Raw genomic sequence first — 25,335 nt, 5'->3', positions numbered from 1 at the left:
TGCAGCAGAAATTAGAAGGGGGAGGAGATATTTCTGTAAACTATTTCTGGGCCTTTCCTCTTCAGACCGTAGAGAACACTGCGCCGTTGGGCTGGAGAGCATTAATGAGGATGCTCTCTCTCCAGCCCTCCTACCACCCAGCGGCTTCTACCGGGAGAGGGACTGGTGGAGAAGGAAAGGCATTCTGATAATGCCCCCCACAGAAGAGCAAAACAGCCACCCACAGTCCAAAATGGTGATCCTGCTTCCAGGAATCTCAGAATGAGACTGAGAGCTGTCTCCTCCACTCTTATATTCCTCTCTAGTTCTGGGATTAAGGGCATGCACCACTACCTCCTGCTTTCTATGGCAAGCTAGTGTGGCTACCGGGATTAAAGGTGTGTGTTATTGCTGCCTGGTCTGTAAGGCTGTTTTACTTTTCTGATCCTCAGGCAAGCTTTACTTATTAAAATACAAATGGAGTGCAATACAGCCAAGGATAGCTGAAGACTTTCCATACTTTTATCAGTTCTGTCTTTTTTCTGACCTAGAGAAACCACTGCCTTATTCTAAATGAATGTTCAGACAACCCTAGTGACTGGCTTCACATTCAGTGTTCAAACTTCTGTTGGCTCAGCTTCACAGGGATGTTCCTAAGATAGCCTGCCACAACTGCACTGTCATACCTACTCTCTTCCTTCACTCTGGGGGCGCATGTCTAGGCTGCACACACTACTGTTTAATATAACTGGCCTTCTCTCTCCCACATGTGAGTGGCATACCAGTAGTCTTCCTCTCCTCAAAACCCCAACTGACTGGACTGGCCTTGCAAAAGCTCTGGACTTCAACCCCACTGACAGACATGTCCCTCTACTTTGGTGTTTGTTGCATGGCCACAAGTTAGGTTGGCAGTGACCACCCATTCATTACAGCTCTGGAGTCTTCCTCTCACAGTCCTGTCCAGGAAGAACAATGCTAACCTCCTATTCCTTCAGGGCTCACTCTGAGCTGCTACCAGTGAGGCTAATACTTCAGTCTTGTTGAGATAGTTCCTTGAACTCTGTTCTCTGCTCATCTGTAATCCCACCCTGTTTTTCTTTTGTTTGTTTGTTTGTTTGTTTTTCGAGACAGGATCTCTCCATCTCTCTTTGGCTGTCCTGGAACTTGCTCTGTAGACCAGTCTGGTCTCGAACTCACAGAAATCTGCCTGCCTCTGCCTCCCGAGTGCTGGGATTAAAGGTGTGTGCCACCCTGCCTGGTCCCACCCTGTTTTTATTATAATAATTATGGTTTAGTTGTCAGGAAAATTTTTCCTTAAGGCTTTGTGTGCTAGGAAGTATATTATGAGTATCATGTGGGTACTTACATAAGCATTCAAAATGGAGTAACAAAACAAAAAAGCCACCAATGGCCCAGATTTGCCAAAACTTCCTTTCTTCAACCGTTTTCTTGCCGATTTACTGAACACTCTTTTGTACCACAGTCTGCCACATCTAGCAAGCACACAACTTGAGTCCAACAACTGTAGTCACCCTCTCTATACTAACACTATAGGCCTACCCAGAATGAAAGGGAAGGTGTTTGAACAAATAGACAAATTACACGGCTAGGCAGTGTCTCTACTCAAATGTCCCAAGGGGAGTATCTTTGTTTTACTCAGCAATCTTTCTTTATCCCTTAAGGTCATTTCTCCTGTTCCCCACAGCAACTATTTCAATAAACCTCTCTACTTTCCAAACACTACTTACTACCCCACCTCAATTTTTATTTGCTTTCAATGAGAAAAAAAAAATCAGCAAATTTGAAGTTATTTAATTTCTTGCTTCCTCCCCAAAGTAAAACATAGCTGTATCTAGATCTGTGTTCTCACCTGCATTTTCCTGCTTACCCTTGCTTCTTGATCTCTCTGCTCTCCCTTCCATTTTCTCAATCTCCGCTTAAAATTAAATATTTCAAATGTTCACAAGGCATAAAGAGTTTAATATTCACATAACACCACCTAGTTACTTGTTCCACATTGCTTAAAAAAAATACATTCTGAAACTGCTGAGTCCCTACGGACATCCATATTCCTATTCCTTTCTCCTGCCATGGTAACCATTCCACGTATTTGGTTATTAGGATTCTTATGCATATTTTGTAGTATTAATACATATACAGGCATCTATACACACTATACAGATGTATTCAAACTGTATCACTGTTCTGTAATTTGCTAGATTTACACAACACTGGGTTTGAAATCTACCCACATTAATACATGTAGTTTTAAGTTCAGGGACTAGGACTCGCATTGTTTTTCTGTGTTTAGGATAAGTTGTAAGTACTTTAGGCTATGTGGACTGTACGATCTCTGTCACGCATGCAAAAGCAGACTACACTGGCACCGAACTCAGAGACTCACCTGCCTTTCCTCCCCACCATCACCCTTCTAACTTGCTATTTCTGACCTACGGAGACATTTATTTCTGGGAACTCAGCTTTGCCCTTTTCTCTTTTTATATTTCACTTATCTTGCTTTGTGCTTGCAGCAAAAAGAGTCAAAACATAACTCGTGTGCCACTTTGAATAAAACTCACTAAAATGCAAATTAAGATCAACAGGGAACTTTAAAGCCCTTATTTTTAACTATATGAATAATAAACTGCAAAATCTTTTTAAGCAAAATAAATTCTAACTTAAAATTTAAAATATATATACTTGAATCTTATTCTAAGTGAATCCACTAGGTGACTTAGTGGAGAACAGCTTTGTAATCAAATTCATCCTATTTGTTCAGTAAGAAACGCAAGTCTCAAACTAAAACCAATTTTAATTATAACCAAACTAAAAAGTGGTTCTACTGAGCATGAGTAGACTGTGCATGTTCAGAACATCCCCACATGTAGTAGAAGGAAGACGGTACCTTTTCACTTGTTAGAAACTTCGCAAAGTATACATGTTCTCCTCCTGTTTTCAATTCTTCCATTTTTTTCCTGGAGGCTTGAGTATCATCTAATTTATAACTCTTAAACACAGCTAAAACTTCTTCAGAATACTGCAAAGAAAAAAAAATTAGTGTTCCTTGACATTGTTATAAAAAATTAAGAGTGATTTTCTGGATCAAATACTTAGAATTTACTCCCAGTTAACTTATGAATAATGTAAGACATATTTTTAAGAAGGCATAAAAAATTTTCAACAGGCTGGGTAATGGTGGTGCATGTCTTTAATCCCAGCACTGGGAGGCAGAGGCAGGCGGATCTCTGTGAGTTCGGGACCAGCCTGGTCTACAGAGCTAATTCCAGGACAGGCTCCAAAGTTACAGAGAAACCCTGTCTCGAAAAACCAAAAAAAAAAAAAAAAAAAAAAAGATATGCAGCAAAAAGATGCCTTCTGGATAGGACACACTCAAGACCTCATAAGTAACCTCAGTTGTGGTTATCTGCATAAGAACTACATGAGACTGGGCCTGCCAACACTTGGTCATGAATTGGGGAATGCCTGTCTTTGGCAGCTAATGCTTGTGGGGTAGGAGTCATTTTCTTAAGGGTTACAGCTACTGATTCCCTGACACACTCTGGTAAGAACTCCTCCCATATGCATGCAAGCAAATTTAATTAAACTTAGTTGGGTCAGATGCCAAAAGAAGACATGAAAGCGGGGAGAGAACCTGCAGAGAAGGAAGGGTGTGAGGGTATGTGTGTGTGATAGAAAGGAATGGGGTAAAAATGCCTAATATTCATGTACTCATTTCATGTAAGAAAACTGTAAGAAATTTTAAAAAATTAGCAGTAAAAATTTTAAAAATTAGCTGTTTAACCAGCTATGGAAACCTCGAAACACATTGTATGTGCTAAGACCAACAAAACAATGAGAAGATATTTCCTTGTGATTTCCTCACTCACCATTTTAACCTCAATATGGATGGTTCCATTCTCTAAACTGCATAGAAATTAACATAGAACATGCACCATGTGACTTTAAAATTGTTTACATATATATATATATACATATACACATATACACACACACATACACATATATATGTATTTTTTTTTTTGGATCACAACCTGCCATTTCTACAAGACAAATATGAGGACTCTTTTAAAATGGGGTTAGCAAATGTTATTTAAAGGAGCAGACAGCAAGTATTTGGGGCTCTGTGGCGCATATGGTGTCAGTTCCAAGTACTCAACACTGCCACACTGCAGAAAAACCATAGATAATGAAATCCCATGGTTGCAGTCCAACAAATCTCTTCACAAAGAAGACTGACTTTGCTTGCGGTTACTGTTTTATGAACCCTGTCTGTCGACGGAGAGACAACTGGACAGAGCGGCTCCTTCCAAGCCATCTCCCTGCTGCGTCTCAATAAACCCTGCTGCGTGCTCTTCAAAAAAGACACCCAGAAAAAAAACCATCAATTTATGTTGTCAGCAATTATTATTAAAAATAAACCCTCAAGGCTTTAATTAGTAACTTTTAATCCTTAAGCCATTTAAAAACTCTACTACAAAATCAGTGGTTAAGAATCAAGTCACAATTTAGTTTCTGTATATTATAAAAGGGTATAAAATCATCAGAGACATAATTCTATAGTGAAGAGTATTTGGGCAAGTCTAGCTCTGCCATTATCTGTGAGCTATCAGCTTTTGAGGTCTATGACTGGTAACTTACCTTAAGAAAAGTTTTCCAGGAAATCTTCTCATAGCATTGTACTGGGTTCCTGAAGTAATCCTGAAGCGACCAGAATTTTCTATATAGGTTGTAATCAATTGGAATAGAGCTGTAAAATAAATATTGTATTAATTCACTTAACTTGTTTTATAGATACATAAATGCTCTTTTGCTGGCCCACAAAATGTTTTTGGAAGTTCACAAAAGGCTTCTATCCCCTAAAAAGCATACGTTCAGAAATAATTAGACAAACTTTTATAAACAATATGAAGGAATTTGAAACCTTTGTATACTGGTAGAGCTCCTGAATTTTGACTAAATATATGGCTATTTAAAATGAAAGACTAATGATTCTTAATCTTTCTTGTTGCTAGGAGTGGCCATGTGAAATTAGTTGGAAGAAGTCATATGTGCAATATTTAGACATGTTTTACCATCTGTCTTTCCCTTTCCTGCTGGTGCAGAAGTAAAAGTCGTAGTGAGCTATATTACACTACAGGAAAAATGGCAAATATATGCTGGGAACAGAAGTCAGGAGAAATCTGGGTTCCTTGACTACCCCACAAGTACTATCCTACTATTCCTGGAATGCCTCTTTCTAGACTTAAATCAATTTAAATGGATAACTAACTATCCACTCTTCTAGGAAGTGAGACAAATATATAAGAAACAAATCAAGTTAGTATCACAAAAATAGGCCTTTTCTCTAGTGACTTCATTATGTCCTAATTCAACTTCCAATCTGGCTATAATAATATTTAGGACCAGGGGGTTTATACTAAGAAAAACAAAAGGTTATCTCTAGCAGAGAGAATCATACAACCACTTATATGGCCATTTTTGTCTCAGTCACTTGAAGATCTAAATATAATTTAATACTTGACAGCAATAGGAATCTCCAGTTTATTTAAGGTTCAGTGGTCAAGAGTCCTTACTGTTTTGCAGAGGACAGGAGTCCAGTTCTCAGCGCCCACATCAGGCAGCTCAAAACTGCCTGAAACTTCAGTTCTAGGGGGCTGGACACCTCTCTAGCCTTCAGAGGACCCTGCACTCATGTACATATACATATAAATACATATACATATAAATAAAAAAACAAATCCTGTTTTTAAAAGGAACTTTGGCTTTTATCTATCCTTCTGTGTGTGTTTAGAACATGTGTATCTACGTGTATGAGTGCAGGTGTTATGTGTGGACAATGGAGGACAACCTTGGGTGTAGTCCTTGCCTTCCACCTTCTTGCAGGCAGGTGTTTGCTGCAGCATACACAGGTTAGCTGGTCTGTGAACTTCTGCGCACTCTCTTGTAGGAGCTCTGGAGTACAGAAGTGCGCTGTAGTGCTTGTTTCTACATGGGTTCTGAGGATTCAAACTCAAGCCCTCACAACTGCATCTCCTTACCTTCTGAAGAAGTATTTTATTCAAGCTGCTGATTATCATTTCCAACCTTCTTTAATAGGCTTGGAGGTGAGGTGCTTTACAGAATCAATTACACCTCTTTTCTGTGGTGCTGGGCATCAAGCTCGGCATTCTATAGTACAGTATACTATAGTATAGTATAGTACTTTGACTTTGAGATATACCCCTATCTCAGAGTAAATTTTGAAGTAGTATCAACATACTAAGAAACTTTTATAGTTTGGGCATGAAAATGTCTCCTACTTGACCGTTATATTTCCCACTCCTAGATGTTATTTTTTCATGGCTAAATGAACTGGTATTTTGGTGTTGAGAATTAAATCTAGGGTTTGTATCTGCCAGGCAAGAGTTCCACTCATCTATACCTCCTGCTCTCTAAATAAAATTGAAAGAGCCTATACACTGCACACCACTTTACTACTTTTACTATTCTATAAAAACTTATGGATTTACTATTTACACACACAGACACACAAAATGTGGAACAGGGAATTGAGCCTAAGATTCTCCCCCCCTCTCTGTTCCCCTCCCTCCCTCCCTCTCTCCCTCCTCCTCCTCCTCCTTCTTCTTTTTTTTAATTTAAAGATAGGATTTCCAGCCATATAATGCAAAGAGAGAACTGACTTCTCAAAGCTGTCCTTGGACTTTTGCATCTGTGCTGTGGCACATTCAGCATGTAAATACACACTAAACAAACAAACATAAAGCTAAAAGTAGACAGACTCATTCATAGGAAAGTTGTTAAAATAGGATCAGGCATACTTTGGTTCTTGGATCTTCCTGTCTCAGGTTCCCAGCTAGGAAGATAGGCCTGTGCCAGTGGGCACGCCTTATTACATTTGTAAGCAATAACAAGTAAGAGGTAAGAGTTACTATCTAAAATAGAATGTCTGAAGAAAGATGTAGTCGAGCAAGATTGTAGTCCCAGATATTTGGATAAGGTGAGACAGGAGGATCTCTTGATCCCAAGAGTTCAAAACCCGTCTGGCCAACAAAGGAAGACTCCAACACAACACCAACAATACTGTAGAATGTCACCTAAGTATCTTAAGTGAAAATACTCCAAAACCATTTTTTTTTAAAAAAATGTAGAATGATGTTGTTATCATTATCTTGAGACAGGGTCTTGCATTACCCAAGCTGTCCTCAAATTCAAGGCAGTCCTGTAGTCTAACGATCAGATTCTGGGAGTACAGGTCATACTAGTACTCCTGGTTCCACTGAGCCATTTATAGAATCTTTATACATGCATTTTAGTATATAAACATTTATTCATTAATTGAATAAAATATAAAATAGACTCCATAATATGAATTCATGAGTGATAACAATATACTTTGTAATCCAGCTTTATTGTTGTTGTTTTTATCTTTTGAGAAAGATTTTCACTGTGTAGGCCTGGCTGACCTGGAACAAGATGTTGTTGAACTCAGAGAACTGCCTGCCTTAGTTCCCAAAGGCTGGGGGTTAAAGGTATGTGCCACCAAGTTCAATCATAAATTCAGTTTATTTTTATTTTAATTTACTTTAATAGCATAATGGCTTTGCCTGTGTGTGTGTGTGTGTGTGTACATATATATATCATGTGGTCAGAAAGAGGGCATCAGATTCCCCTGAAACTGGAGAATTACATGGTTATAAGTCAGCATGTGGGTACTGGGAACCAAATCCGGGTCTTCTGTAAGAACAAGAGTTCTCAACTACTAAGCTATTTCTCAGTTAAATTCAGCTACTCACTCATCAGAACTCTAACTCTCCCTACACTCTCTTCCCTACACTTTCATAAAACTGTTTACATTAGACAAAGATAGCTGAGTGCCAGATCCTATTTAAACAACTTTCCTGTGGATGAGTTTATTTATCTTTACGTTTATGTATTTGTTTAGTGTATATGTACATGCATGTGCCACAAGACGAGCCCAGAGCTCACTGGGCAACTTGTGGAGTCAGCTCTCTCCACCATGTGAGTTCTAGGGATCAAACTCAGGTTGTCAGGGTTGGCAGGAAACACTGGGTAACACTGGGCCATCTCTGTCAGCCCTTGGATTAGTTTATGGTCACGCTGATAAACCTGAATGCTGTCTACGGACCAGGCAGTGAATAGCTAGTAGAGTACCTCTGGGGTTCTGGTTAAACTTCATTATCTTAGCACCTACAACTTTTGCCCACTGTTGCACAGGCAGACCCTAAAGGTCCACTCTATACATACTATGTAAACAAACTGGTCTCTAAAAAAAAGTAACCATAACTAGAAACTATGAATAATTGTTAGAAAATGACTGGAAAATGAGATACTTTTCTGTGTGCTTTACATTTTTCATTATGTGTTTCATCAGCAACTACCATGAAAATACCAGATTGCCCTAGCAGACCACGTTTATCATAAGCTTTCTGAATTCTCTCAACAACAACAACGAGCAGGCAGCACTGCTGCATTTAAAGACACCAAACTCAGCTATAGGAAACCGCTTGTTTATAGTCATATGCCTAGCAATCAAACATTGGAATTAAACCCTAGGGTATATGACTTCTAAAAGTTTCTATATGACTATCTGATTGAATCTGAAATCTGGAACATCAGGAATACCTCTTCCTCTGCAGGCAGAGGAATCCCCTATTGATCTTCTGGACAGCAATTATAGAAATTCTGTCACTTACAGCCGACAATGCCTACTCTTCAGCTATGGAAGAGTGCTATTCTGATAGCAAAGGAGACTCTGGTCTTCCTGTCCCCTTTCTCCTTACAACTTCTCACTAGGACTATGAAGAGATTCCTGTAACAAAGACTCAGATACAGAGGTAAGAAAAGAGTGATAAGAACAAGAGAGAGGGCAAGAGAAGGAGGTTTCTAGCTTTCATGTCACTAAATCAGTACACTTACAATGGGTACCAGGCCCATAGGCTACTGGAAGGGAGAAGGGCTCCTAAGGTTGTTGCTAGCTGGGATATGTGTTAGATGGGCCACAAAAACAGTCAAGTATTTGCCTATAGTTTAGAAGTCAACTGATACACCATACTAGCGAGTCAGGATTTATTTTATTTAACACATAAGAGGTATATATAAAAGAAACCTATAAGCATGATTTCCTTCGCCCTATCTGCATCTTCATTACAGTATTTGAAGGGTAAATAATTATAAATCAGGAGATCTTAAGCTCTAAAAACTCACCATGTTGTTGGGGCTTCATCATCTCCCATCTCACCTTCTTCTACATCCATGCCTTCCTCTCTATCCTCAGTATGCTTAATAAAACCAAACAAAACAGAACAAAACCAGTCTGTCATGAAGTAGTTATTGAGCAAAGATGACACAGTATACAACTAAGTAGCTTATATACTTCTACACAATTATTATTAGGGAAGTAGTTATAATCTTTAAGGCAATGAGAATTTAAATGATAGGAAACTAATAGTAATATGACAATAACATAACATGGCTATGTGTAAAGACAAAACCCATCTTATTTTCCAAATATTTTTTGTCACTGAAACAAAGATTAAACTAATAATAATAAAGAACAGAAAGTGCGCGTAAGGCTATAGGAGATGGACAGGCAATCTTCACTTGTCACAGCAACAGTATGTGTGGATGTACCTTTTCTGCGAAGTAACAGCAGTACTGCACATATGTGGATTGCACGAGTTAGCAATCATACATACTGTTTACTGTAATGGTAACAATTTCTATTACAAGTTATTTGTGCCATGCATGGTGACACAAGCCAGCATTTGGGAAGTGAAGGCAGGAGGCTCAAGAGTCCAAGGTCATCCTCAGCTACACAGTGAGTTCAAGATCAGCCTGGGCTTGAACCCTGGCTTAAAATTAAAGATGATTTAAATGTCTACTGACAAGAAATTATGGTACATTCATTTTTTTTGTTTGTTTTGTTTTTCGAGACAGGGTTTTTCTGTAGCTTTGGTGCCTGTCCTGGAACTAGCTCTTGTAGACCAGGCTGGCCTCAAACTCCCAGAGATCCGCCTGCCTCTGCCTCACGAGTGCTGGGATTAAAGGCGTGCGCCACCACCGCCTGTGGTACATTCATTTTGGAGCTAATCTGTAATCAAACTGACATATCAGTTTAAAGAAGATGAAGTTAAGAGCTATATACATTATGCCATCTTATTTGGGAAAAATATCATTAGTTGGTACAAGTACTCAAAGTCTTCTAAGATTAGATGGAGATTATTAGGAGTGATTATAGAAACAGTACTTACAGAAAACAGGTAAAAACTAAAATAATGTTCAAAGTGTAAGACTTTAAGACAATCCTGAAGCCATTTTTGACAATTCTGAATCCTCTCAGCCTCTGTGCCATAGTGCTTCCCCTCCTCCCCTGGGAACCAAAGACCTAACAGCTACACTCGCACGTACTCAGTTCCTGAACAATTACCCATATACGTATGCTTTGGTTCGGTCCCCTGGGAAATGGGGTCAAAATGACCTCTTACCTCATCTGATCTGGCAACAGCTCTCCAGTCAATTATTGGTAATAGCCCTTTCAAATAAGCCAATCAGAATAGTCAAAGAACAACCCCCCTTGCTTCTGTGGCCCCTTTAAAAGTAGACTGTACCCGCTATTCTAGGTCCCTCGGCTTCCCGAATGCTGGGGGACCCTGTCATGACAGAATTAATAAAATCCTCATGCTTTTGCATTGGCTGTAGTGTGTGAGATGGTCTCTGGGGGCGACTCTTTCTCGGTGTTTGGACGCTAGAGTCCAACAAAAGCGGGAAACTCTTTCCTTCTATAATGTACCTTATGATGAGGACATAAAAGAGCTGAGCAGAGTCTCTCAAACACCCATTTTAACAGAGGACAAGCTACACAATAATCCGACACCACTGAACTTTGATTATAGTCACTATACTTTGTATTTTAAATACTGTTTGAAATCTTTATACAGAATACACATTATGTTTATATATTAAAAATGTAAGTCAAACGAGATTGCTCAGAAGGTAAATTCGTCTGTTGTGTAAGCCCTAGTTACCCAAATCCAATCCTTGGAATTCACACAGAGGATGAAGAACAGTTGTCCTTTGATTTCACAATACGCTCCACCCTCACATGTGTATGTATATACACAAATACATATTACTAAGTGAAGCTAAAAGTGTTCAAATTTTTGATGACTTAAGGGTCCCATTTTCTCAACCATCTTAACAAAAAAATCTAAGAATGTTCGATGAGAAGGTTTCTTATCAGCCTTACCTTCTGACCCAGGGTGCTTTCTTGCTCATTTGTATTGAAAACAGTGACGTTTTCCAGGTTAAACTGACTCTGTAAGTTAAGACCTATGAAAAAGAGATTAGTTTATTTTTTTTTTTCTGAGATAGCTTCTTACCAGTAGCTCATATTGGTCTGCCTCTCAGTATCCTGAGTGCTAGAAACAGGCATGTGCTATTATATATAAGGCTGAGTTAGTCCTTTGGATTTACAACATTCAAAACAAATTCACAGATTATGGAGTATTCAGAATTTTGCTAACCTATTTGTTTCAGTCTGAGACAATATAATGAAACAGTAAAAACGTTATAAAGATGGCCAGATTATTTAACTGTCAGTAAGAAGGTAAAAGTAAGCAGTTCCGTTTACCTGTGCAATCTCATTTTCCTGTTGCTCTTCATACAGGTATATATGTACATGTGAGTTTATAGATATACACCTTTCCTTGCTTTGCCTGTTAAGAGAGTCTAGACACATCAAGCATATCTTAGGTCCAGACTTTGGCTTTAATTACCATTCTTAAATAAAAGAAACTAGGCTCTTTGAAAAAATGAGTGACTTTAAGACTGGAAAAGGGAAAAAGCAGGAGTCTGGGTAATAATATTTACCAATCAGGAAGAGCTCCTAGTGGCAGAAATAGAAACAATGTGAGCAAAAAAGTAAATAATAATCTACGACATTCTAACCCAAGGAATAAAATACCCACAGTTCATTTGGAAAGAGGTAGTTAAACTAGAAACAAGCCTTTGAGAAGACAACTTTCCCTTATGGAAGGATCACCATTAATAAACACAGAAAAGATTTCATTCACATCAGGGAAGATCCACTGGCAGATATTAGCAGGCAAAGAATAGTGAGGAAAGAAGTTTCCGTATAGTCTTAAAATACTACCCTTCCTTACAAGCATCTTAGATCACAAAGGGAAAAACGAACCCTACTACACAGAGACAAATAGGAGATACTATCTTAACTAAGCAATGAGTGTGCCACAACAAGGCATGTCAACATCAATTTCAAAATGATGCTCTGAGAAGGCGCATCAGTCCCCTCGATGTTCTTCAAAAGCCTCCCTTCAATTCCTGTATGTCGAGTCACGAAAGGTCAGCAAAAACTAAGGGACTGTCATTAGAGACCAGGGAACATGAAAACTCAATGTAATGTGGCTTCTCGACTAGAAGAGGAAAAGAAATGCAGTGATAAATTAATGAAATCCAAATGTCTCTGGCTGACAACGAGTTCTGTGCCAATGTTGAATTCTTAGTGTTAATAACTGTATTAGCACTACACAATATTAGGAATGACATTCACATATCTACATTTCCTTTAACATTCCTGTCAGAAAGAATCAGATGTGATATTTTGTTGTCATTTTAATAGCTTTGTCGGTAAAAGGAAAAAGGGAAAAAAATCTAATAAATGGAAAAATCTCGTATCAAGCCATCTTCAGGCAACAATGAAAAAAATTGTAGCCTAATGCCAAATTTCATGGCTGATGAGGACAGTAACAGCTTTGAGCTAGGCTAGGTTAACAGGACCCTCACTGGCAGTGGTTTGTCTTTAAGGAACCATACATAAGCAATGAAAACCCTGTCTCAAGGGTGGTGATGGCACATGCCTTTAATCTTAGCACCAGTAGGCAGAGGCAGGTGGATCACTGTGAGTATGAGGCCAGCCTGGTCTAAAGAGCAAGTTCTAGGATAGGCTCCAAAGCTACAGAGAAATCCTGTCTCAAAAAAACCAAAACCCCTCAAAAAAACAAACAAACAAACAAACAAACAAACAAACAAACAAAACAACCAGCCTGGTGTAGGAGGTCCTACTGTTTATGTGTTGCTTTTATTGGTTAATCAATAAAGAAACTGCTTGGCCTGATAGGGCAGAACTTAGGTAGGTGGAGAAGACAGAACTGAATTCTGGGAGGAAGAAAGCAGAGTCAGGGAGAGACACCAGAGAGGGCCAGCGTGGGGACGCCAGGAAAGATGTTGGATCTTTCCTGGTGGGCCACAACCTCGTGGTGGGCACGGATTGGTGGAGATGGGTTGAATCAGGATGTGAGGGTTGGTCAATGGGAGGCTGGGGCTGATGGCTAAGCAGTGTTTTAATGAATACAGTTTCTGTGTGATTGTTTCAGGTGTGAGCTAGCTGGGCGGCCGTCTCCATGCAACACCAGCCTTCTCTCAAGAAAGGTACATGCTAGGATTCAAAACCATGCTTCTCAAAACAACAACAACAAAAACCAAACCAAACAAACAAACAAAACCAAAAATAAAGCAAAAAAAAAAAAAATACAGTGTGTGGCAGACACACAGAGACAAAACACTCTAAGGGAAAAAAATTAGCTGAAACAGCATAAGGTACGGAAATAAATGATCAGATATAAACAACAAGAAAATCTTACCATGTTTTAAAACTAAAAAACAAACTTCAAAGTATCAACAGGGAGTGAAAAACTAAAAAGTGAAAATACCTTCCTGAAAAAAGAACCCCATCAGGCTACTTAAAATGTAATGCAAGGACAAGCTAATATTCAGACAGGGAGGCAGGTAGGTAGCATAAAAGACAGAGGATACAGTGATATTTATTTAATTGGAGATGCAAAAGGAAAAGAGGCATTTATAAAATGTGAAAGCATATAAAAATAGTGAAGGCAATCATTAAAATTTTTAGAAAGTGGTAAAAGACATTAATCCAAAGTTAAGATGTCAACAAATCCCAAGAATGATAGGTAAAAAAGCAACCCACACAAAGACACATTATAGTAAATCAAAGAAAATTTTACAAGCAGGGAAAAAAAATTAGGTTATCTTCTAAAATTTAAACATTGATTATCTTATAGAACACATGACCAAGGACCAGGGGCCACGGAATGGCTTAGCGTGATGACATAAGATCAATATCTAGGACCCACATGGTAAGAGAACTGGATGTCCACAAATTGTTCTTTAATCTCCACATGCATGTACACACACACACACACACACACACACACACACACACACTAATAAAAAGTTTAAAAAGAATAACAAAGAATGAGAGACTAGAAGATAAAGATGACCACAAATGAAATGAAATCTATCTAGTACTAACAACCTAGCATTTTTGGGGGATAGGGTAGGGGGTAAGACAGGGTTTCTCTTTGTGGCCCTGGCTGTTCTAGAACTAGCTCTGTAGACCAGGTTGGCCTCAAACTCACAGAGATTCACTTGCCTCTGCTTCCCAAGTGCTGGGATTAGAGGCATGAGCTACCACTGCCTGACCTAGCCTAGCATTTTAAAGTTACTGAATTCTTACAAGAATTAAAGAGAAATAAACATTTCATGAAAAAGATATAATGAAAGACAATAGTTCTGGTTTGCTGCTTTTTTTTTTTTGGTGTGTGTATGTATGTGTGTGTGTGTATTTGTCAAGGTTGCACAAGCTAAAGTCATCTGAGAAGAGGGAACCATGATTGAGAAAATGACTCCATGAGATTGGCCTGTAGGCAAACCTATATGGCATTTTCTTACTTAGTGATAGATGTGGGAAGGCCCAACCCATTGTGAGCTCTGCCACTCTAGTCCCAGTGTGTAAGAAAGCAAACTGATGAGCTAGGACTAGCGGTGCACGCCTTTAATCCCAGCAAGAGGCAGGCAGATCTCTGTGAATTTGAGGCCAGCCTGGTCTACAGAGCTATTTCTAGGGCAGTCAGGTTACACAAAGGAACCCTGTATTGAAAAACAAAACAAAGAATTATAAAATTAATGAATATGACTAAACAGCAATTAATGAAACAGAAAATGGAAACAAAGAATAGACATATTATGAAATGAAATATAGATAGGATAATTCTTATCTGCATATATTACTATGATCCAACAGTGCACTGTTAATAACTTTGAACTTAAGATTATGTATATCATAGCTAGGACCGGCATATTTACAAGAAAATAAAGCAATTGTCTATGCTTTCAATTTATTATTTTCCATTTTCTTATTATGACAGATCTTACTCCAATTAAATGGAAGAGATTTCCTTCCAAAGAATTTAATGTACAGAGACAGCGATCTCCACTGGAACAGGTACAGAGGAGTAACTGCTGAGCTAGTGAACCAGAGCAAGAGACCGCTGAGGGTCTGGACATGAATCTGAAACCTTCAAGGGAGGAGACCTAAGCCAGGACCCCTGTGGGTCTGGGCATGAGTCTAGGACCTACCAGGAACTAGGCCTGAGTCAGGACCTCTGCCAGTCTGAGCGTGACTCTGGGACCTCCTAGGGAATAGGCAGGAACCAGAGATCTCTGCAGGTCCAGGCATTGGTCTGGGACATCAAAGGGAATAGGGAAGAACCTGGAACCTCTGCAAGTCCGAGAGTGAGTCTGGGACCTCTGAGGGAGTAAACCGGAGCCAGATCCTCTGCAGTTCTGGGCACACCCAAGACTGGAAACTCCAAGGCAGTAGACTGGAGCCAGAAACCTTTGCAGGACCAATTCCAAGCCAGGGACTTCTACAGGAGGGGATCCAAACCAGAATTTACATAAACAGGACAAAGCCTAAGCTAGGCCAAAGTAGGCCTGAGAAGGCAAACTCCAAGGGAGCAGAGCAAAGCACAAAAGGGCTGAGCTATCTCCAGGAACACAGAGTAACCAATGGGGTAACTAGAGCTGTGGCACTGATGTACCACGAGGAACAACCGTCTGAGGTTTGGATTCACTGGCACCTAAAAGATTAATTAACAGAAACTCAGATATCCCCAACCACACATACCTATTAGAGGAAAAGAGTAGCAGAAAGGTAAGAACACATACAACACCACAAAGAGCAACACAACAGCAAGACTTGAACAACCGAACATAGATGAAGCAAAAGAAAATGACCTAAAAAATAACTTCAAGAGAATGTTTGAAACTCTTAAAGAGGAAATGAGAAATTCTCTTAAAGAAATGGAAGAAAAGACAAACAAAAAATTGGAAGACATCAGCAAATCCCTTAAAGAAAACCAAGGAAAAGAAATCAAACATATGAAAGAATCTATTCAGGACTTGAAAACTGAAATAGAGACAATAAAGAAAACACAAGCCGAGAGAATTATAGAAACAGAAATCATGAGAAAACAATCAGGAACCACAAACACAGGCATGAACAGCAGAATACAAGAGATGGAAGAGAGAATCTCAAGCGCTGGAGATACAATAGAGGTTGAAAAATGAAAAATTCTCACACACAAAAATAGAATAGAGGAAATAGACTTATCAATTAAAGAAAATATTAAATCTAACAAAAACTTAACCCAAAATATCCAGGACATATGGGACACCATGAAAAGGCCAAACCTAAGAATAATAAGGTACAGAAGAAGAAGAAGTTCAACTCAGAAGCACAGAAAATATAATGAAGCCGGGCGGTGGTGGGGCACGTCTTTAATCCCAGCACTCGGGAGGCAGAGGCAGGCGGATCTCTGTGAGTTCCAGACCAGCCTGGTCTACAGAGCTAGTTCCAGGACAGGCTCCAAAACCACAGAGAAACCCTGTCTCGAAAAAAACCAATATATATATATATGAAAATCATAGAAGAAAACGTTCCCAACCTAAAGAAAGATATGCCTATGAAGATACAAGAAGCTTACAGAACAACAAATAGACTGGATCCATAAAAAAGTTCCCTTGCCACATAATATAAACATAAAAATACAAAAGAAAGAAAGAATATAAGAGCTACAAAGGAAATAGGCCAAGAAACACATAAAGGTAGACCTATCAGAATTACAGCTGACTTCTCAGTGGAGACAATGAAAGCCAGAAGGTCGTGGTCAAGCATTATGCAGACATTAAGAGACCATAGATGCCAGCCCAGCAAAACTTTCAATCACCATAGAAGGAAAAAACAAGATATTCCATGACAAAACTAGATTTAATCAATACTGAGCCACAAAACCAGCCCACACAAAACATTAGAAGGAAAACTATCCAAGGAAGCTGGCTACACCAACAAAAACACAGTTGATGGTCTGATAGCAGCAAATCACAAAGAAGGAAAAAACACACAAATTAATATCACCAACAAGGAAAACTAAATTAACAAGAGATAGCAATCACTGGTCATTAATATCCCTTAATGTAAATGGACTCAACTCACCTATAAAAAGGCACAGGCTAACATACTGGATACAAAACCAGATTCCATCCTTCTGCATACAAGAAACACATCTCAACCTCAAAGACAGACACTGTCTCAGAGGGTTGGGAAAAAAATATACCAATCAAATGGACCTAAGAACACAAGCGGGTGTAGCTATCCTAATATATAACAAAATAGACTTCAAGCTAAAATCAGTCAAAAGAGACAAAGAAGGTCATTTTATATTAGTCACAAGAAAAATCCATCAAGAGGTAATTTCAATACTGAACATCTATGGCCCAAATACATGGGTACCCTCATATGTGAAAGAAACAATTCTAAAGCTTAAATCATAGATTAAAACCCACACACTAATAGTGGGAGACTTCAATACTCTCCTCTCACCACTGGACAGGTCAACCAGACAAAAAATGAACAGAGAAATAAGAGAACTAACAGATGGTATGACTCAAATGGACTTAACAGACATCTATAGAATATTCCATCCAAACACAAAAGAATATACCTTCTTTTCAGCACCTCATGGAATCTTCTCAAAAATTGACCATATACTCAGAAACAAAACAAACCTCAACAAATACAAAAAATTAGAAATAACCCAATGTACCTTATCAGATCACCATGGTATAGTATAAAAATAGAAGTCAGCAGCAATACTAATTCCAGAAAACCCAAACACATGGAAATTAAACAATGCTCACCTGAATCATCAATGGGTAAAGGGAGAAATTAAAGACTTCCTAAAAATCCAATGAAAATGACCACACAACATACCCAAATTTATGGGACACAATGAAAGCAGTGTTAAGAGGAAAGTTCATAGCACTAAATGGCTACATAAAGAAGCTGGAAAAATCCCACACTAGTGAATTAACAGAACATTTGAAAACTTTAGAACAGAAAGAAGCAAACTCACCCAAGAGAACTAGAAGGCAGGAAATAACCAAATTGAGAGCTGAAATCAACAAAATAGAAACAAAGAAAACAATACAAAGACTCAATGAGACAAAGAGTTGGTTCTTCAAGAAAAATCAACAAAACAGACAAACCTTTGTCCAAACTAACCAAAAGGCAGAGAGAGAGAACATCCAAATTAACAAAATCAGATGAAAAGGGGGACATAACAACAGACATGGAGGAAATACAGAGAATCATCAGGTCACATTTCAAAAACCTGCACTCCACAAGACTGGAAAAATTAAAGGAAATGGACAACTTTCTGGATAAATATCACTTACCAAAATTAAATAAAGACCAGATAAGAAAATTAAACAGACCTATAACTGCTGAAGAAATAGAAAGTCATCAAAAATCTCCCAACCAAAAAAAGACCAGCACCAGATGGTTTCAGCTCAGAATTCTACAAGACTTTCAAACAAGAACTATAGTTCTCAAATTATACCAATAGTCCTCAAATTATTCCACACAATAGAAACAGAGGGAACATTGTCAAACTCTTTTTATGAGGTTACAATTACCCTGATACCCAAACCACATAAAGACATTACTAAGAAAGAGAATTTTAGACCAATCCCAAATCAGCAACATTGATGCAAAAATACCCAATAAAATACTGTCAAATAGAATCCAAGAACACATCAGAAACATCATCCACCATGATCAAGTTGGCTTCATCCCAGAGATGCAGGAATGGTTCAACATACAAAAATCTGTCAATGAAATCCACCATATAAACAAGCTGAAAAATAAAAAGCACATGATCATCTCATTAGATGCCAAAAAAGATTTTGACAAAATAGAACATCCCTTCATGATAAAGGTCTTGGAGAGAGCAGGGATACAAGAAACATACCTAAACATAATAAAGACAATATACAGCAAGCCAACAGCCAACATCAAACTAAATGGAGAGAAACTCCCAGCAATTCCACTGCAATCAGGAACAAGACAAGGTTGTCCACTCTCTCCATATCTATTCAGTATAGTTCTTGAGGTCCTAGCTAGAGCAATAAGTCACCAAAAGGAGATCAAGGGGATACAAATCGGAAAAGAAGAAGTAAAACTCTCACTGTTTGCTTATGATATAATAGTTCACATAAGACCCCAAAAATTCTATCAAGGAACTTCTACAACTCATAAACCCTTTCAATAATGTAGCAGGATACAAGATTAACCAAAAAAAAATCAGAAGCCCTCCAATATGTAGATGATAAAAGGGCTGGGGAAAAAAATTAGGGAATCAACACACTTCACAATAGCCACAAATAGCATAAAAGATCTCACAGTAACTCTAATCAAACAAGTGCAAGACTTGTATGACAAGAACTTAAATCCTTGAAGAAAGATATTGAAGAAGATACCAGAAAGTAGAAAGATCTCCCATGCTCTTAGGCAGGCAGAATTAACATACTAAAAATGGGCAATCTTACCAAAAGCAATCTACAGATTCAACACAATGCCCATCAAAATCCCAGCAAAATTCTTCACAGACCTCGATAAAATGGTACTTAACTTCATATGGGAAAGCAATAAATCAGGGATAGCCAGAACAATCCTGTACAAAAAAAGAACTTCTGGCACAATCCCTGACTTCAAACTCTACTACAGAGCTACAAGTACTGAAAACAGCCTGGTATTGGCATAAGAACGAACAGACAAGAGGACAGATGACCCAGATATTAATCCACACCCCTTCAAACACCTGATTTTTGATAAAGAAGCAAAAAGTATCAAATGGAAAAAAAAAAAGCATGTTTAACAAATGGTGCTGGCATAACTGGACATCAACATGTAGAAGAATCAAAATAGACCCATATCTATCACCATGCACAAAACTCAAGACCAAATGGATCAAAGACCTCAACATAAAGCCAGCCATACTGAACCTTATAGAAGAGAAAGTAGGAAGTACACTTGAACACATTGGCACAGGCGACTACTTCCTAAATATAACCCCAGCAGCACAGACACTGTGAGAAACAATTAATAAATGGGACCTCCTGAAACTGAAAAGCTCTGTAAAGCAAAGGACATGATCAACAAGACCAAACGACAGCCTACAGAATGGGAAAAGATCTTCACTAACTCCACATCAGACAGAGGTCTGATCTCCAAAATATATTAAGAACTCAAGAAATTCATTATCAAAAGAACAAATAATTCAATTTAAAAAATGGAGTACAGACCTAAACAGATAACTCTCAACAGAGGAATCTAAAATGGCTGAAAGACCCTGAAATGTTCAACATCCTTAGTCATCAGAGAAATGCAAATCAAAACAACTCTGAGATTCCATCTTACACCTGTAAGAATGGTCAAGATCAAAAACACTGATGACAACTTATGCTGGAAAGGTTGAAAGGTTGCGGGGGGGGGGGGGGGACGGGGGGGGAGGGGAAGACGGGGGGGGGGCACACACACACTTCTGCATTGATGGTGGGAATGCAAGCCAGTACAGGCCCTTTGAATGTCAGTGTGGCAATTTCTCAGAAAATTAGGAAACAATCTCCTCAAGACCCAGTAATACCATGATGGAGGAGGGTCATCTGTCTATGTGTTACTTTCATTGGTTAATAAAGAAACTTCCTTGGCCCTTTGATAGGACAGAAAATTAGGTAGGCGGAGTAAACGAAACAGGATGCTGGGTAGAAGGCAGTAAGGCAGACACAATGATTCTCTGAGACGGACATAGTAGAATCTTTCCCGGTAAGCCACCACTTCGTGGTGCTACACACATTAATAGATATGGGTTAAGCAAGATATGAGAATTAGCCAGTAAGAGGCTAGATATAATGGGCCAGACAGTGTTTAAATGAATACAGTTTGTGTGTTGTTATTTCGGGTGTAAAGGTAGCCGTGCGGGAGCCGGGCGAGACGAAAAGCAGGCTTGCTTGCCTCATCTCTACAATACCACTTTTGGGTATATATCCAAAGGATACTCAATTGTGCCACAAGGACATGTGCTCAACTATGTTCATATCAGCTTTGTTTGTCATAGCCAGAACCTGGAAATAATCTAAATGCCCTTGACCAAAGAATGGATAAGGAAAATGTGATACATTTATACAATGGAGTACTACACAGCAGAAAAAAATAACAGCATCTTATTGTTGAAAATGGATGGAGCTAGAAAACATTTTGAGAGAGGTAACCAAGACACAGAAAGACAATTATCACATGTACTCACTCATAGGTGTTTTTTTAAACATAAAGCAAATAAAACCAGCCTAAAAATCACAATCCCAGAGAAACTAGACAACAATGAGGACACTAAGAGAGACTTACACAGATCTAATCTGCATGGGAAGAAGAAAAAGACAAGATCTCCTGAGTAAATTGGGAGCATGGGGACTTTGGGAGAGGGTTGGAGGAGAGGAAAGAGGCAGGGCGGGGAGCAGAGAATAACGTAGAGCTCAATAAAAATCAATTAAAAAAAGATAAAAAAAAAGAATTTAATGTATAAAGGCTTACCTGATTTTTCAGATAGAGGAAAAAGCCTGGCCAAAAAGAGCTGAATTCGTCCACAAAAGACTGTATTCTGAGATTTCGATAATCTTCTGAGGAGATCTAACAGAAATGCGTAACACAGAAGAGATCATTCTGTGTTCATTATAATCATACCTGAATTTCTTTTTTTAGTTTTGTGTCTTTTTTTACTGTTTTTATTCAGTTTACATTTGTCTCCGCTCCCCTTCCTTCCTCCCTCATAGCTGAATTTCTAACTATTTGTTCAGTATTTTTCTAAAGCAAGGGTTCCCAAAATTGAAGTACAAATCATTGTTACAGCAAGTACTAAAGGTTAGAAATAAAGTTCTGTGGACAAGATTAATGTACTTGAATCATCGCTTCTAATAAATAAGACTGTTAACTTAAAAACAAAGATCCTAATCTACTTTTAAGACAGTTTCACTGATATTTAATAAACCATCTATTTTTCTGGTTACAGTCACAGCTTTAAAAGCAATACTTTAACACAGAATTGCTTACCATTGCACATACGCAGTAAATAATTTTTGCCCGCAGAATAGAATGTATTCTGAAAATTAAGACCAAAATTATTAATACACTTTGGAAGTTGTCCACTGCCTTCAGTAAATACCAGGAATTAATATTTTAAAGAGCACTAATGTATGAGGTTTATGCCACTACTTTCACTTATTTCAAAGCATTATCGGTGAGATGTTTTTGGATATGCAGACAGCATGGCACTGATTAACTTGTAAACATCTGTTTTACATTTGTTCATTTTATTTTTTTACATGTAAATGTTTTACCAGAATGTAAATGTATGATGTGTGCCTGGTGTCTGTGAAGGCTAGAAGAGGGCATAAGATCCCCTTGAACTGGAGTTATGGATGACAGCTGGGAATTAAACCCAAGCTCTATGAAAGAACAAGTACACGAAGGTGCTGCAGTGTCCCCTAGTCTTTTTGGAGATAAGTTATTCCTGTGTAGACCAGGCTAGCTAGGAGCATAGCTTTCCTAACCACATCTCATTAGTTTACAACACTAGGCCTGACTCAAAGTGTGGACTTTCAAGTTATTTTTATTAATTAAGTCTTGTACTTCAAAATTTTCTCTACATCTGATTCTTATTTGGTTCTTCCAAGAAAACACAGTATATATTTCTTTTATAGGGAAAATTTTTCGGCAGCTACCAATATTAGAATTATTAGCAAATAAACCCCAAACAAAACTATCTTCTAAACTCTATCTTTATAGAGATAAAATCAGTAGAAAAGAAAACCAAGGCACTTACTGACTTCCAAGTAGCAACATTTTTTTCGACAAAAGTGAATATTGTGTCACACTGATCCAAAGGAAGGCAGTCCAAGACGTCTCCCAACAGAACAAATGGTGTGGACGCAGTACAGACACCTGCAAGTGGGATGCAAACCAATGGAGAGCTTCTGACAACAAACTCAAAAAGAACTATGTGGACCAGTCACATTACAAAATAATAATAAAGTAAAAGTTACTAAGTGTCTCTAAAACCAATGGCAATAAAAAGAGAAAGATTTTTCCTTAAGAAAAGGCCATTTAGAGTGGTTAAAAGTACTTTTACATCTCTACTCATTTTTTTCTTTCGCTTAAGCGAAAGTACTTAGAAACACTGATATGTGGATAAAAAAAATCTGTGCTCAATATAAGCAAGCATAAGACTCTGAGTAAATTAAGTAGGCTCAGAAAAGGGAAGCTATTTCTAGCTATACTCAGAAATGCTATGATCACATCTGGATTGTATGTGAAGAACATTGCCTAGAACCAGGGCAGCAAAAGGAATTCACTTTCAAACCAGTATAAGGTTGATGCCATCTTCACTGTTGAACAGAACTCAATGAACTCCATCAACAGGCTTGTCTGACAAAGGCTGGACAACAACTGACCAGTGCCACTATAGCAGGAAGACAGGCTAGACTTACAACCCTATGACACTTAACTTTCACTCTGCACCCAAGAACTTAAAGGGCATTATTTTCTGTCACTAACTGCAGATGGTATGTTAACTCCCTTAGTATTTATAAATATAATATTTACCTGAAAAAATGTTTATATTCTACTGCCAAAGATTCTGGGTCAACAGAACCAAGTGAGGACCTGAGAATCTCACTTAGAGATAAAAGCTGGCTGGTGACACTAAAGGGCTGGTAAGTATGGGAACCAGTGGGTGCCAGTGGTCATGTTAGAGGAGCAGCAGGTGGCAATTTACTTCAGGGAATTAGCCCACCAGGAAGCAAAGGTCTGATGGGTCAATCTTGAAGCCTCAGCCCCAGAATGTCTCTTGCTACTGCTGTGTTTACTGTCTGTCACTGCCATTTTCCTCTGGTATCGATATGGTGTGAATGGGTATGTGGAGATCCCCACTAACTTTAGTGTGATTATCTCACAGTAATTTCCTGTTCTACTCGACACTTTTACCTGTGGTATTATGAAGATGATCTCCTCCTAAACTGTACTGTTTAACTGAAGGAATGATTTTATATAATAATAGTGTGAGTTTAAATGGGATTTTGATGATTAAGGGTTTTTAGTAAATGCAGTAAGAGATTATGATAGAGGTTAGCTTAGTGGGAAAACTAATATAGGTAAAAGCAAGATATGGTGCTACCCCCATCCCTGATAAAACGGGCTGCGGAGAACAGAAAATAACAACAAGGAAATGTCACTCAGCTAGTTTCTCCTGACGAATCATAAAGACTGTGGCTTAGGTTAATGATTCAGAAAAACAACTGAATCCTAGAAGCTAAGTTAACTCAATTCTTTTAATCTTTTTTGTTTGTTTTGTTGTTGTTTTGTTTTTCAAGACAGGGGTTCTCTGTGTAGCTTTGGAGTCTGTCCTGGAACTCACTCTGTAGACCAGACTGGCTTTGAACTCAAAGAGATCTACCTGCTTCTGCCTCCCAAGTGCTGGGATTAAAGGTGTGTGCCACCACCACCCGGCAAGAGATGTGTTCATGAGTTTCTATGTGCATCACAGCTGAAACAAAGCTTTTAAAAATAACTTAAAGTTATAGTAAGATATTTTAATCAATGGCTTTGAGGTAAAAACATCTTAGAAAACAGGTTAAAGGCATATCTTTAGCGAGGGACTCGCTGAGGTGAGAGAACAAGGTTGAGATCAGGGAACAAGAACAATGGCAGCCTGGCTATTGCTGGCTGACGTACCTTTCTTGCTAGGATGGGTTGGTGATCAAGGGTAATGATTAATTCCTTGTATCCATTTCTGTCCTCAGTTTTTTTGATATAAGAAAACTGTTGGTAAGTGGGTATGCACCCTGAGATTTTAAAATAGAACTGTTTTTCATATACAGAAATTTAGATTTGTGGTTCTTTTAAAGATTTCTTAAATAAGATTACCTTTTGAGATAAATAATAAAGTGATTGATCCTTTCTTTGTAATCACAAAATGAAGCCTGCCAGCAAAAGAACTGGCTGAGAAAAAAACCTTGCTTACTTAGATTCTGTTCATCTATAACAAG

The 25,335-nt window shown here is 38.4% G+C and overlaps 1 protein-coding gene across 1 annotated transcript in view; it reads right to left on the bottom strand.

Annotated features, from left to right (window-relative positions):
* The window catches only part of Thoc1 (THO complex subunit 1), a 42,667-nt gene that overhangs the window by 8,595 nt on the left and 8,737 nt on the right, over positions 1 to 25,335 (bottom strand). Inside the window, exons 5-11 of the mRNA XM_050148834.1 lie at positions 23,115 to 23,233; positions 22,343 to 22,391; positions 21,827 to 21,922; positions 11,267 to 11,349; positions 9,226 to 9,299; positions 4,639 to 4,747; positions 2,885 to 3,016 (exon numbers count right to left, since the gene is read on the bottom strand). Coding sequence (XP_050004791.1) covers positions 2,885 to 3,016; positions 4,639 to 4,747; positions 9,226 to 9,299; positions 11,267 to 11,349; positions 21,827 to 21,922; positions 22,343 to 22,391; positions 23,115 to 23,233 — 662 coding nt within the window. The remainder of the gene's footprint in view (positions 1 to 2,884; positions 3,017 to 4,638; positions 4,748 to 9,225; positions 9,300 to 11,266; positions 11,350 to 21,826; positions 21,923 to 22,342; positions 22,392 to 23,114; positions 23,234 to 25,335) is intronic.

The sequence above is a fragment of the Alexandromys fortis genome, unplaced genomic scaffold (assembly GCF_014885135.2).
Source record: "Alexandromys fortis isolate MF-2015 unplaced genomic scaffold, M_Fortis_MF-2015_v1.1 scaffold_4, whole genome shotgun sequence".
Taxonomy (NCBI): Eukaryota; Metazoa; Chordata; class Mammalia; order Rodentia; family Cricetidae; genus Alexandromys; species Alexandromys fortis.
The sequence above is the reverse complement of the archived record's forward strand: the minus strand, read 5'-3'. Positions and strand labels throughout refer to the sequence as shown.